Source organism: Tamandua tetradactyla, chromosome 7 (genome assembly GCF_023851605.1).
Source record: "Tamandua tetradactyla isolate mTamTet1 chromosome 7, mTamTet1.pri, whole genome shotgun sequence".
Lineage (NCBI taxonomy): Eukaryota > Metazoa > Chordata > Mammalia > Pilosa > Myrmecophagidae > Tamandua > Tamandua tetradactyla.
In genome coordinates, this window is record NC_135333.1 from 11,300,020 (window position 1) to 11,315,291 (window position 15,272).

Consider the following 15,272-nt stretch of genomic DNA (forward strand, 5'->3'; position numbering starts at 1 on the left):
AGAAAGTTTTATTTAAGTGGTTCCCTTTTTCTAATTGGACAGCATTCACTGTAATTTTTTTTCTTTAAAAATTTTCTTTTTAGTTCTAAAGAGGCTAACTGTTTAGTTCTCTCTTTAGTTCTTAATATCCTTAAAATTCTTAAGGTATTTTGTGTTATTGGTGGGAAGGTAGCATGAGATATCATCAGCTTTATTTGGAGCTCAGTAGGATGATGATCTCTCAGTCTGACTTTAGGAAAGCATTTTATATTTGTCATACAGAATTGAAAATCATGTTTGTGGACCAATGCTTTCTGGAATTTGGATAGTTTATCCCTTGTTTTTTCTATTTTTCTGGAATAATAAATTCCTAACTTCTCCTTGGTGGACTGTCCAGGAACACTGATGCTGATTTGTAAATGGAAAGTAAATAGAAGCGTATCATTTCTATTCACAATATCTTCTCCATTGGATTTTCCTAAAAGGTAGCATGGCTATTGGAGTTCAGAATTTTTATTATTATTTTTTCCCCCCAACATGACTCATAGAAAGAAAGATGATCATTAGAAACCTAATTTGGATTTGTGGTAAAAGAGCATAAGGTTAGTTAACTAGATCATGGAGGCTGGGCTCTACCACTTATCAGCTTATCAGTATTATAACCTTTGGAAAGTTTTCCTAACCACCATGTCCCAGTTTCCTCATCTATTTCCTTTTAATTTTAAACAAAAAGGCAGGGGAGGCCATGGTGGCTCAGTGGCAGAGTTCTCACCTGCCGTACTGGAGACCCAGGTTTGATTCCTGGTGCCTGCCCATGTTAAAAAAAGAAAAAAAAGGCATAAAATAAAAGTATTAATCCTATTATATATGCTCTTCTTTTTTGATTAAATTTCTTATTGGTAGGAAATAACCAGATGTAGATACAGAATTTATTGATATTATTGAGATTCCTTTTAACAGTTGTTCATATCCTGTATTTTGTATCGATTAGTGTGATACTCTCATGCTTTTTCTTTCTAGCTTCCTCAGATTTTCCCAATGACCATTTATTTTATTCTTGAAAATTCTAGGGCAGATTTTGAAATGTTTTCTGTTATTTGTATATTATTCTTTAAAATTTTAAGGCACTTTTTGAAATGTTTTATGTTATTTGTTTTTTTGTGCACTGGAATTTAGGTTTTTAATGACACATGAAATTTGTAATGTAGTTTTCTCTTCATTATTTGATGTAGCTTACAAAATGCCAAAGCAAGTAATTTTTAATGCAGTGATTTGTCTCCTTTTAAAATATGTATTCTTGAAGAGCATGTTGAAGGTAATAGAAAATAATTTATCTTAATGACTTATTTTTCTGAAGTTGATCTCTTATAACCCAACAGCAATATAGTGTTCTATCCAAAGTAGAGATCTAATGGTTCTTTCGAAATGTTTACTGCTGTGAGTCCATGACATTAATTTGTGAAAGATACTTTCATGGGGCAGGTTCTTTCCCCAAGAGGCAGTCCCTCCTCTCTCTCCTTGTCAGATAGTCGGTTGTAAAAGTGAGAGAGATGGTGTTACAGAAAATCTATGTACAGGGCCAGTTGTTTAGTTTTTAAAATGATATCAATTGCTAACTTTATTATAATGATTAATAGTATTAAGTTATCTGCTATGTACTAAACAAGATTATTGTGTAATGACATCATGGCTAAACTGCTGTTTGCATTGTGTGGCCCCTTTCAATTTTCATTTATAGTAAACCAATTCAATTATTTTCTTTCTTTGGAAGAAAATAAACTTTCTGTTCCCTCTTAGAAAATTGCAAGCTTTAGAAAAAATTCCTCCAGGCTATTCCCAATATTGGTTATTAATTCCAATGTTCAGCTAGTTTAATTGGGTTGCTTGTTCTTTTGTTGTTGAGTTGTATTTCTTTATGTATACAGGATATTAAACCTTTGTCTGAAGTGTGAGTTCCAAATATTTTCTCCCATTGAATTGGCTGCCTTGTTACCATTTTGACAAAGTCTTTTGAGGAGTTTCTATTTATCTATTTTTTCTCTTGTTGCTTCTGCTTTGGGCGTAAAGTTTAAGAAGTTACCTCCTATTACTAGGTCTTGAAGATGTTTCCCAACATTTTAGGAGCTTTCTGGTACTGGTTTCTTATATTTAGGTGTTTGTTCCACTTTGAGTTAATTTTTGTATAGGGTGTAACATAAGGGTCCTCTTTCATTCTTTTGGCTATTGAGATCCAGTTCTTCCATGCCTAGTTATTGAAAAGACTATTTTGTCCCATTTCAATGGATTTGGGGGCCTTGTTGAAGATTGGTTAACCATAGATTTGGTGGTCTATTTCTGCACTCTTGATTTGATTCCATTGGTCAATACTTCTATCTTTCTACCGGTACCATGCAGTTTTGACCACTGTGGCTTTATAATAAGTTTTAAAATCAGGAAGTGTTAATCCTCCCACTTTGTTCTTTTCTTAGGAAGCTTTTTGCTATTCGGGGTCTTTGTTCCTTCCAGATGATTTTGGTAACTAACTTTTCCAAGTCTTCAAAGTATGTTGTTGGAATTTTGATTGGTACGGCATTGAATCTGAAGATTAATTTGGGTAGAATTGACATCTTAACTATATTTATCCATGAGCAAGGAATGTCTTTCCATATTTTTACATCTTCTTTGATTTCTTTTATCAATACTATGTAGTTTTCTGTGTACAAGTCCTTTACATCCCTAGTTAAGTTCATTCCTAGATACTTCATTCTTTTAGTTGCTATTTTGAATGGAATTTTTTCCTTAACTGACTCCTCAGTTAGGTCATTGCTTGTGTATAGAAACTGTCCAACTAAATTAGATCGATGGTGCTGTCTCTTCTGACTTTTTCAACATATCACTTTCATCTTTTCATGACTTGTTCTATGAAAGTGATTTGTCTTCACCTTCAAGGAAGTATGGCTATAGAATGCCTCCTAAAAGGCTAAGCTTAGTGGAAAGGAAGTAAAGAAGCAATGTGTTCTAAAAGTTGGTGGCAGAAATCTTGATAAAAAGAAAGCCTTTCCATTTATCTTGCTTTCACTCTATTGTATCTCAATTTCCCCTTCCTTATACACTCCTAACTGTCCCCCCGACAACAACATCACATAGTGTTCTCTTTTCTGGAGTCCCGTGGCACTTTATTTATACCTCTTTCATTTGAATTATTTGTGCATTGTAATTTATCTGCATATATTATATATCTTCCCCATAGACTTCTAGCATTTTAAGAGCAAAGACATCTTGGGTGGATCTAAATAAGTTCAATAACCAACTCAGCATGTGAACATAGCAGAGTTGGGGAAGATTTTTTTTTTTTAATGCGCTGAAAAAGGCTGAAGACCAGTTTTGGAGCTCAATATCAAGTTTTCAAAGCTCACTTGATAGTTTTATATAAAATCAAGGAGATAATGAGTGTTAGTTTTCAAATTCATGGAAAATAGGAGCAGGATGTGTAGATGTGAATGGAGACCTGATAATTCTTGTGGCATCTATGTAAATTTAAATTTCTTACCTTTCCTTAAAATGTGAATGACCAGGAATGTGAACAGATGACTGATTTAAAAAAGGAAATCTTGCCAGAGAAATTCCTAGACACTTTCTGATAGGAGAACTCATAGAAAAGTGGCAGAAACTTTTCATGTAGAAATCTTGAAAAAATGTCTAAGACATTCAAAAAGATTACAGAGGAAAATAGATCAAACTGAAAGGAATTTAAGAGGCAACAATAAAATGAACTAAGCTGAGCTAACACACTGAAATGTTTTTCAGAAGGGACCTGCACAGTTTTTGAAGGTAATTGGAAACTTACCTCTCAGATTGAAAGCACAAAGGGAAATGTGAACAATTACATATCATCCCCTGTGTCTATATGGTTATAAACAACAGTTGCTTAGAAAAATACCAGTTTTCTGGCTTCTGATAGAAAAAGAAAAAAGAGATGCTGTTAATAGTTCTTAATTAAAAGATATTCTGTGTGATGTAATTTAAATACAATATCATCAACTCCTTCCAGGTTTTTCCCAATCACTGTTCAACATGGTATGTTGAGATTACACAGAAGTTTTATGAGGAACAAAGGGAGAGTTGATAACATTGTAATTCTTTGAGCTTCTCACTCTGAACTAGTGATAAAATGTCCTGGAATGAATTGATTGGTACATGATTGGCCATGTTACAACAAAATATAAAAATCTGCAATATTATCAGGTAGCCAATCATAAATAATGATATTTAAATATAATTTACTGAATTCTCTATCACTTAAATCTACTGGATTTAAATAAAATAGATTTATATCATTAAAGAAGAGCCTGTAATTTAGTAATTTTATGTAAGATAAATCTTTAGAGACCCACTTAATTCATTTTTAGAAGTCATATTTTGTATATTTTAAAGGGGTAATTTAATGTCTTTTCCATTCTTAGCTGGAAGATATAGCCTGCTTATCTTGTTGTCTTCTGTCCACAAAAATAAAACTCATCTAAGTATGCTTTGTTTCATTTGAAATTGTGGATAGCCCACAATTTAAGATTATGCTCAGAATTTTATGAGGTACCTTTTAAAAGGAAACATTTAAAGTTTTGTCAAGAATGTTGTTTCTTCCACTCTGTGTCATAATAATGTTTTTTTAAAGTCCAGTTTTGTAATTCTTAAGAGTGAAAGAGGTGGCAGTTTTAAATGGACCCTTGAGAGAACTCTCATGAGGTTATCCCTTAAAAACAAGCATTCTAGATGATGAATATTTACTAGAGCCTGTCTGTCAGGGCTGGATATAATGCAATTCCTGAAAGCACTCCAGGGTTGTTTAGAGTGAGGAGGAGAGGTGCTGGTCATAAGCACCAGGGGAATTTGTTTGAAGGGTGGTCACTTTCAATTAATGAGTTTAAGAATGTTAGAACTAGGATTGATTTGTCAAGTATACCTACCAAATAACTCTAGTCTTTAGATATTACTCAGAAGCCACTTAACTTTTCCTTCAGCCTAGCATCCCATAGAGAGACACTGATACTTTTATTCAATGATTTTTTTATTGAGATATAATCATCCAAAATGTACAATCTGTGTGGTTCACAGTTTATCATCATAAAGCTGTGGATTCATCATGACAATTGATTTTTGAACATTTTCATTACTCCAAAAACAATAAAAATAATAATAAAAAGTAAAAACACCTAAAGCCCACATACCCCCATATCCTCTATTGTTTGTTTATTTATGTTGTCTCTTTTTTTAAACTCATCTGTCCAAACACTGGATTAAGTGAGTGTCAGTCACAAGGTTTTTACACTCCTTAGAAGCTCTATGGTTATTCAGTCATCTTCAAGAATCAAGGCCAATTGGTGTTTCCTGAAACCCTCCAGTGTTTATGTGACACCTGAGACTCAGAAGAGAGGGCACTGATGCTGTGAAAGTCAGCAGTACCCCATACAGTAATTGTTAAAAAAGTTGAAAAAGTGATCAGACTTTGACTAGAGATATGAACGAAGCTGATCTGGATAGGACTCAGGTAAATCAGAATACAGGGTACAGGGTGATATGGTCCATATTTTAAAACTTCAACTCTTGTGTGAAGCCAAAGGGAGAGATGTTTATTTGGTGCAAAATTTGTATTTTGAGTAGTACATTATCTCATTTAACTTGCATGATCAGTTTATTTGAACATCATAATTATATGGAATTATGTCAGATCTTGTCCTTTTGTACAGGTTAGTGTGATGCTCCAATATATCCCAGAGTAATTTGGGCAGAGAATAAAAAAGTATTTGCAGAGTCCCCTTGGGGACTGGGGAGAAAGGAGGAAATACTAACTTCCCCATCTGCAGAATACCTGATGTTTTCACAAGCAGTGAGGACAACCAATTCAATAGGCTGAGCCCTTGATCCTGGGGTTTGTGCCTTTGAAACTTATTCCTGCAAAGGAGAAGCTAAGCCTACTTACAATTATACCTAAGAGTCACTCCCAGAGAACCTCTTTTGTTGCTCAGATGTGGCTTCTCTCTCTAAGCCAACTCAGCAGGTGAACTCAGTGCCCTCCTTCTTGCGTGGAACATGACTCCTGGGCATGTAAATCTCCCTGTCAACGTGGGACAGACTCCTAGGATGAGCTGGGACCTGGCATCATGGGATTGAGAAAGGCTTCTTGACCGAAAGGGGTGAGAGAGAAATGAGACAAAATAAAATTTCAGTGGCTGAGAGATTTTAAACAAGAGTCTAGAGGGGTTATCCTGGAGATTATTCTTATGCATTATGTGGACATCCGTTTTTAGCTTGTGGTGCATTGCATTGACTAGAGGGAAGTGCCTGAAACTGTTGAACTGTGTTCTGGTAGCCTTGATTCTTGAAATGATTGTATGACTCTATAACTTTTACAGTGAGACTGTGTGCTTGTGAAAACCTTGTGTCTAATGCTCCTTTTGTGCACAATATGCACAGTTGAGTAAAAAAATAAGGATAAAAAATAAGTAATGGGGGAGGATAAAGGGTAAAAAATTTGGGGTAGATTGAAATACTAGTGATCAGTGAGAAGGAGGGGTAAGAGTATGGAATGTATGATTTTTTTCTTATTATTTCTTTTTCCAAAACAATGCAGATATTCTAAAAATGATCAAGGGGGTGAACGTCCAACTGTGTGATAATGTTGTGAGCCATTGATTGCATACTATGGATGGAATGTATGTATGTGAAGATTTCTCAATAAAAATATAAAAAAATAAGAATCAAGATTATTGAATTACATTTAAACAGTTTCAGGTATTTCCCTCTGGCTATTCTAGTACACCAAAAACTGAAAAGGGATCTCTATATACTGCATAAGAATAACGCTCAGAAAGACCTCTCACCTCTATTTGAAATCTCTCAGCCCCTGAAGCTTTATTTTGTTTCATTTATCTTCCCCTTTTTGGTCCAGAAGGCTTCTCATTCCCATGTTGCCAAGGCCAGACTCATCCCTAGGAGTCAGGTCCCACGTAGTGGGGAGGGCAGTGAGTTCACCTGCCAAGTTGGCTTAGAGAGAGAGGCTGCATCTGAGCAGCAAAAGAGGTTCTCTGGGGGGTGATGCTTAGTCATAACCATAAGTAGGCTTAGCTTCTCCTTTGCAGAAATAAATTTCATAAGGACAAGCCCCATCTCCATTACGTTTCTTGCCATTTTCCGTATTTCCCTTTGCCCTTCATCCTTCCTGTTCCTTTCTTCTTTTGTTCACTATTGTTCAAAATTTATTTTTCTCTTCTATCGTCTTTATTCTCATTCATTTCCCTTTATTTTGCAGTATAATTATTCTGTATGTTTCTTTTGTCTTAAAATCTTGATTCTCTAGAACGCCTGTATTTCAGCTTATGATTTTGATGAGAATATTTTGTCATATAAGTTTCTCTTACATCTGTTAACACACTTATTCAAGGAAATAAAGGGTATAGTGAAAAGGATGGTGTTTTAGTTTCCTCATCGCTAAAGCAAATGTCATGCAATGGGGTGACTTCAACAATGGAAATGGTTTTGAGGCTAGGAGAAGTCCAAATCAAGGCACCGTCAAGGCAGTGCTTTCTTCCCGAAGATTGACATTCTGAGGTTGGCTGCAGGTGGGCCTTGGTCCAGGTCTCCTCTGTCACATGGCAGAGCACAAAATGGCCTCCCCAGGCCTCTCCCTTCTCTTCCAGGTCCCACTGACTTTCAGCTTACTGCTTCCCTTGGCTCTCTGTCTGTCTGAATTTCATTCTGCTTATAAAGGGCTCTAGTAATAGAATTAAAACCCACCCTGATTGAGGTGGGCCACATATAAAGCGAAATAATCCTATCAAAAGTCACTACTTACAATGGGTTCATACTGACAGGAATGGATTAAGTTAAGAACATGTTTTTCTAGGGTCCACAGCTTCAAACCACCACAGAGGGTATAGGAGAATGAATTGAATTCAGGTAACTTTTGAATTAGATGGAGGGAAACTGAAAATTTAGGTGTAGGTGTGTGTTGAGAATATTGAATGATAGATCTTTCTGGTTCATTGTTTGATTAACTGCACATGTCCTTATTTACCATCAGCACCCAGAATTGTGCATATTTCGGGGCAGGTTACCAGGTTAAGGGCTATAGAATGAAGTTAGAAAATGCTGCAAGCATTTCTAATGTGAAGTATTATTAGTGTCCCACCCAGAAATCCTTTGGGTATTGGTGCTGTCTAAATAGAGAGAAGAGGGAGAAGAGCTTTTCTACATCTACAGAAAACTAAGATCTTATTTTGAGTCTATTGTGTTTGGGAGATTTGGATGTGACTAAAAACAACAGAAAACAAGAGCATTCCAGAGTTTGATTTGCTTTAATATGAACTGTTGGCTAGCATTTATGTTGAAGATCTTTATTCAAAATTGGCTATCTAACTCTGGTGTTAGGTTCAGAGTAGTAATTTGTTAGTATAAGAGAAGATCCCTTTTTGATGATTCGAATTTGATATCGTGTTTTTGAAGTGTTGTGCAGACCATATGTTTATATTCTATGGCTACAGTGACATCTGTTGGTAAGCAACTGTTTTATGCTATTCTCAGTGATTTTTGTTTTGAAAGATAAACTCATAGCTGAGGTGCAGGAAATAGCTAAAGGGAAGGTGGTATCTATATTACTCCTTATAAAATCCCTATTTCCTCTTTCCCTACCAGGATAAACACTCTTGGTAGTAACTACTTTCATGATTTGATCATTCTTTGATCTTTCAGTTATGCCTTCGTTCCTATTACCATTACTAACAAAAATTGAGCACCTACTGTGTGCTGGGCACTATTTTATATGCTCAGCATTTAATAGTGAAAAAAAAAAATAGACAAAAATCCCTCCATTTACGGAGCTTATTCAGTCATGGAGCTTATAGTCTAGTGATTCTAGTGGAGTAAAAGATAATAGAGAACTAGACAAGTGAACAACACGGTGTTATGAGATTATACATATTATAAAGAAAGAAAGGAAAGAGAAATAGGGAGTGCTAGGGAGTCAGCGGGACTGCTTGAAATAGAGTGGTCAGGGAGGCCTGAGCAAAACCCCAAAGAGGATGAAGAAGAGTGAGTTCGTAGGCAGTAAAAACACAAATGTTTTTGAGGAGGGAGCATGAGTGTATTACAAGGACAGTAAGAGGGCCAGTGTGCAGATGGGGAAAGGTGGAGGTGGCTAGGGGGCCAGGGAGTGTGGGGCAGGTGAAATGGCCTTTTAGGACAGTGTAAAGGCTGTGACTTGACTGAGTGACATGAAGGCTTTCAATATAGCTTAAAGGTATGTCATGCATTCTAAACGATAAAAATCATTTATTTTTCTATAGGTTGGTTCCATAAACCAATTAAAATGCTGCCAAGTTGGGAATGTATAAATTATCATTAAGAGTGACTGCCATATCTTGTGTCAGTTTTCTGGTCTGTGTACTAGACAAGGAAGAAGCAGTGCGACAGAAGACCTGAATTCTTGGCTTCAGCTTGTGCTGACTGCTTGTGTTACGGGCCGCAGATTTCTCATCTGTAAAATAAGGAGAAGGGGCTAGATTAATGGTTTTAGATTTTGCACCATGGCATACTAGGGATTCCTGAATCCTCTTTTATTTTTAGGTTTTAAAACTTCTATAGAAGCATCCCTAGGAAAAAAGTGTCTCCTCGCTTAAAAACCAAAACAGAACCTTGGGCTATGTTATCCTCAGGTCTTCCAGCACTATGAATTTGCAATCTTGTAGAATATCAGATGTCACAAGCTCTAAAGAGCAGAATCCCTTCACAATTCCTCATTAGTCACCAGCACTTGGTGACAATGTTCAGTATCTCTCATTGAAATCAGAAGGTAATTTGTCAGATAAGGCTTTCCAGACCCTGTCCTCCCCAATTGGAATTGGTGACTTGGCTTCTATCATGGTATAGGCTTCAGCAAAGTGAATTATATAATAAGTACAAGTCTTAGCAGGATCTTCCTGGCACAATAGAGAAACCTAGCAACTGAGAAACTTAATTATAGTTGATGTACAAAGAAAGGCATAGTATTATTTTAATTAAAAAAAACAAAAAACTAATGACATGATTGCCTGTCATTATACCTATTATAGATACTGAAAAGTAGTCACATTCTTACACTCTGGTAGTAAAGAAAGAAAGGCTAGGTGTTTTTGGCATGGAAAGGTAAAGGTATATTTTAAAATTTTATTTTTTGATTAAGGAAATGGGAAATTTGTTCATTAAGATATTGACTGTCTGCTTCCTTTCCAATTCAGAATCTCAATCTGCTGTTTTGGAAACTCCGAAAAAATGTTCAGATGCTGTCCAGCAGGTAAGAAGATCTTATTAGGATGTCTAATCCCTGTCTCTTATTGGTCTTAAATTTGTGACGGAGCCTGTGATTTATCTTCCCATCTGCCCAGCTAGCTAGGCTACCCTTGTTTCTCTAAAGCCTGCAGGGAATCCAGTCAAGCGGAAGAGGATGTTTTCTTCCATTTATACTTTGTAAAGAAAATCATCCTTGAAGTGGAACTGAGTACAAGCTTTTCAGAAGTTGCATCATTCTATATTCAGCCAGAGTTGGGCTCAGACAGCAGCTGAACTCCAGCAGGAAATGGTGGCTCCTCCAGGAGATGTCTGTACAGAGATGTGCCTGGCTGAATAATCATATGCATACATAATAAAAAAATATTTCTTCCAGAGCATTTCCAGATTTACATAAGGTTCCAAGTTGCTCTTTGGTGAATGAGATGTGCGGTTTGCAAGTATTAGGTAGCCCTGAAAACTAAGTTTCTTTTAGTCCTGATTCAACACTGTAGGTTGGAAATTTTCAATTAAATTATCTCCATAGAGATGTGATGGCCAATTGTGAATGTGATCTTTTGATTAGATGAGAATGTAACTTTTCCCATTCCAGGTGGGTCTTGATTAGTTTACTTGAATCCTTTAAAAGAGGAAACATTTTGGAGAGAATCAGATATGACAGAAGCCTCAGAGCCAACAGAAACTTCCCAGCAGAGCTGATACAGATGTGGTCATGTGGAGAACAGAGACATGCATTTGGAGCCTAGCAGACATCACCATGAGATGTTAAGCAAGCCAGAACAAGACAGAGCCAAGGGAAGCCAAGAGATAAAGGCAAGCCTGAGAGAAGCAAAGTAGAGAACCCCCACAGAAACAGAGGCTGAAAGCAACAGAGTGCAGGAGTAAGGGACTCGCAGATGACAGCCATGTAACTTCCCAGCTGACAGAGGTGTTCCTGACCCATTGGCCTTAATTGGTTTAAGTAATCTTTCCCAGATGCCTTAGTTTGGACGTTTTTATAGGCTTACAAATTGTAAAGTTGTAATTTACTAAATTCCCCTTTTGAAAAGTCATTCCATTTCTGTTATATTACATTCTGGCAGATTGCAAACTAAAACAAAACTTTAGTATCTGTTTAATATTTATGGAACAATGTTTTGGTTCCTAAAGAAGCTACGTTTTGTGTATTTTTATCTTGTACCAAATTGGACTTCCTATAAGAAAATGCAAGAGAGGAAACTATTTAAATTTATATGGAACAGCAATTATGAATAGTAATTGCACTTTTAGATATAAAGCCATTTTAAAATTTATTTATAGTTTGGCCCAACTATGTTTTTGATTCTAGGGCTAGGTCTGTTTCTGATTAGTGTGACAACATATTTAGCCTCTCTGGGACATAGTGTTCTTCTCTGTGAAATAAAGGAATTGGATCATCCTTGAAAACTTTTCTAAGCATAAAATGACTTCCCTTAAAAAAAAGTAGAGATTATGGATGCCACTCCATTCAAGATGGAGGAGTAAGAGGCTTCAGGGCTCTATTCTCCCACAGAAGCTTTGAACAACTAATAAGAACTGGCAGAGACATCTTTTTCAAAGCTGTAGAAAAGCGTTAAAGGACTGCAGTAACAGGGTGAGCACCGAGTAAAAAGAAAGGCTACTTAAAAGCTGTAGGAGCTCGTAGTGCCCTGGTTGGCTCCTCTCCCCCATTACGGGGCTCAGTGTGAAGTTACCCTTTCTCCTGGAGCTGTTCCTGGTCCTGGCTCCCGAGGGAGCAGAGTAACCTTCATGCACAAACTGGGAACGTGTGCTTCTGCCCTAGGCTGTTTGGTGATCGCCTGAGGGACTTGCTGTCCCGGAACTTGTCCTGTGTGTAGATGGCAGCTCATGGACTCTCCTGTAGAATGCTGTGGGGAAGCAGTCAAATTGTGCTGTCTGGGGCAAGGGACTGACAGCTCTGGGACATACAGTGTGCAGTGCCTGGGATCATGAGGAACATATTTCCCATGGAAGAGGGGGCATTGGGAACTAGGTTAAACAGGGAAATTCCTAGGGCCATGCACACATTCCCCAGACAAGGTGATTACACAGAAGGGATCAGAGAGGTCCCTAAACTTTGCCTGGAGCTATTCTCATGCTACCTCTTTAGGGATAAGCCCTCAAGGAAAGCACTTGCACAAGGTCAATCTGCAAAGACTAGGAAAGGTTAACTTCTGGCAATCAAGGAAAGCTCTGTCAATATATTAGTTGGATATACATGTAGGGAACAGATGCCCCAGACTCTAAATTCCAGTGACAATACCTTAAAATATCAAAATGTTCAGGTTTCAACAAAAGGTCATCAAACAGTAAAGTGATGATCGAGGCTGAGATTAAAGCATTAGGAACTATTATTGAGGAAGGATAAAAACATACCAGACAGAGCATTAAAACAGATGGTCCTAAATATACTCAAAGAGCTAAAGGAAATCAGATGGAGAACTAAAGGAAATCAGGAAAATTATGGATGACATAAAAGGAATATTAATAGCGAGATGGAAGTTATGAAAAGGAACCAAAGAAAGCTGTGAAGATCACAGCAGCAGAAATTAAAAATTTCCTAGAGAGGCTCAATAGAAAATTGGAGCTGATAGAAGAAAGAATCAGAGAATTTGAAGATAAGACAATTGAAATAATTCAGTCTTAGGAGCAGAAAGAAGAAAAATGCTGAACAGTAAACAGCATGAGGAACCTGTGGGACAGCATTATGTGTACCAATATATCCAACGTGGGAGTATCAGAAGAAAAAGAAAGGGAGAAAGGGTCAGGGAGAATGAAAAAAAAATGGCTGCAACTTCCCACATTTAATAGAAGATAGAAATATACACATCCGTGGAGTTCAACAAACTCCAAACAGGATAAACGCAAGTAGACTCATGCCACAGCATGCTCTAATCAAAATGGTGAGTGACAAAGATAAAGAGAAAATTCTGAAAGCTGCAAGAGAAAAGCAACATGTCACATACAGGGGAGCCTCAGTTAGATTAAGTTCTGATTTCTCATTGGAAACTATGGAGGCAGGAAGGCAATGGGATGATATAATATATTTAAAGTGCTGGAAGCAAAAAAAAATCGTAGACCAAGAATTATATATCCGGCAAAACTAGCTTTCAAAATTGAGGGAGAGATAAAGACATTCCAGAGAAACAAAAGCCGAGGCAGTTCATCGCCACTAGACCAGCCCTGAAAGAGATGCTTTAGCAAGTTCTGCAGGTTGAAAGGAAAGGACAAAATATAATAGATTGAAGCTGTATGAAGAAACCAAGATCTCTGGTGAAGGTAATGACATGGGTAAATATAAATGCCAGTACCCTTGTGTTCTTGGTTTGTAACTTCGCTTTTTACTTCCTACAGGATCTAAGAGGCAACTGCTTAAAATCTAATGATAAATCAGTTTGAAACTCATAAGGTATAAACATGCAATTTGTAACAACTACATAAAACACAAAGGTGGGGAGATGGAGGGGTGGAGAAACATAGTCTGTGTATAATATTGAAGTTAAGTTGATATCAAAGCAAATGAGATGGTAGCAGATTTAGGATGTTAAATTTAAGTCACGTGGATAACAAAGAAACTATTGGAGGATTTACAAACTTATAGAGACAGAGAAGTTAGAATACTGGTTGTCAGGGGCGTGTGGCATCAGGGCTTCCCTGTATGTCAGGGGGAATGGAGAGTTTGTGCATCGTGAATATAGGGTTTCTGTTTTGGGGTGGTGGAATTGTTTCTGTAATGGAAGCAGTTGAGGATACCACAATATTGTGAAAGTGATTGACCTTATTTAATGGTATGCTTGGGGGAGGGTGAGATGGGAAAGTTTATATTGTGTACATGTTTGCACATTAAAAAAAAGAGCAACTAAGGAGACATTGAAAATTTAATGAAATACCTGGTTCTGGATGGAATCTAGCGAGGGAGGAGTAAAGGCTCTAAGGGACATTATTGGTACATACGAAAAAATTGGAATAAGACTGTAAGATTTTACAATGTCAAATATCTTGAATTTGATAACTGAACTTAAGTTAGTTATATAAGTGAATACCCTTATCTTTAGGAAATAGACATGACAGTTTTAAATGTTGAAGGAGCATGATGGATGCAACTTACACTCAAGTATTCAGAAAGTGCATTAATAGTGGATAGGATAGATGGATAGAATTGATATGGCATATGTGGCAGAATAATAAAATTGGTGGATCTGTGTATTTAGGGTGGTAAAAGTTTGTTAGTTTTCTCTGTATGGAGTTTGTATAATTTTTGTAACTATTGTAAATTTGAAAATTTCAAAATAAAAAGTTAAAAGAAAAAATCAATCATTCATGGATATTGTGCTCCCCCTAGAGGTGAAATATAGACATAACATTGATTGAGAGTTTATTGTATAGTTCCTCAGTGTTTTTTAAAAGTACAGGTATAGCCGTTATAGTGATAGTAAAGCTACTCTTATGGATAATGTCATTAAAAAAAAAATCCAAACTTTTCCAGCGTGATTTTATGAGAGCAGAGACATAATATAAACTGGGAGCACTTAGAGAAGCATGGTGCACTCAGCTGATAGTTATTTAAATTAACCATATAATGATTAGCCAATAATGGGCAAGATAATGAAAGATAAAAAGTGACATAAAAAAATAGTCAGCGATAATTAAGAAAATTTTCACCCTTGAAATATCCTATCCTTATTTTCACTTTTTTTTTTTCAAGTATGGCTAAATTGTGAACTGAAATGTTATTGTACTGGATATTTCTTAATCCTTATCTCCACGACACGTATGACTGAATTCTTAGTTATATATGGTAATGTCAAAGAGAACCTGGATAAGAAGCATTCTATAATATCAACAATGATGAAATATGTACAACATTGCTCCATATTTTAAGATTCTGTGATAGCTGTAATAATTAAAGATAGATGTTCATGTGTGTAAAATTATGGAGTGATTTCGTTTTTCTCAAGAGTTATGAACCATGGTAAAAG

The 15,272-nt window shown here is 36.5% G+C and overlaps 1 protein-coding gene across 1 annotated transcript in view; it reads left to right on the forward strand.

Annotated features, from left to right (window-relative positions):
- Positions 1-15,272, forward strand: part of FMN2 (formin 2) — a 376,404-nt gene that overhangs the window by 98,906 nt on the left and 262,226 nt on the right. The window contains exon 4 of the mRNA XM_077167810.1: positions 10,227-10,282. Coding sequence (XP_077023925.1) covers positions 10,227-10,282 — 56 coding nt within the window. The remainder of the gene's footprint in view (positions 1-10,226; positions 10,283-15,272) is intronic.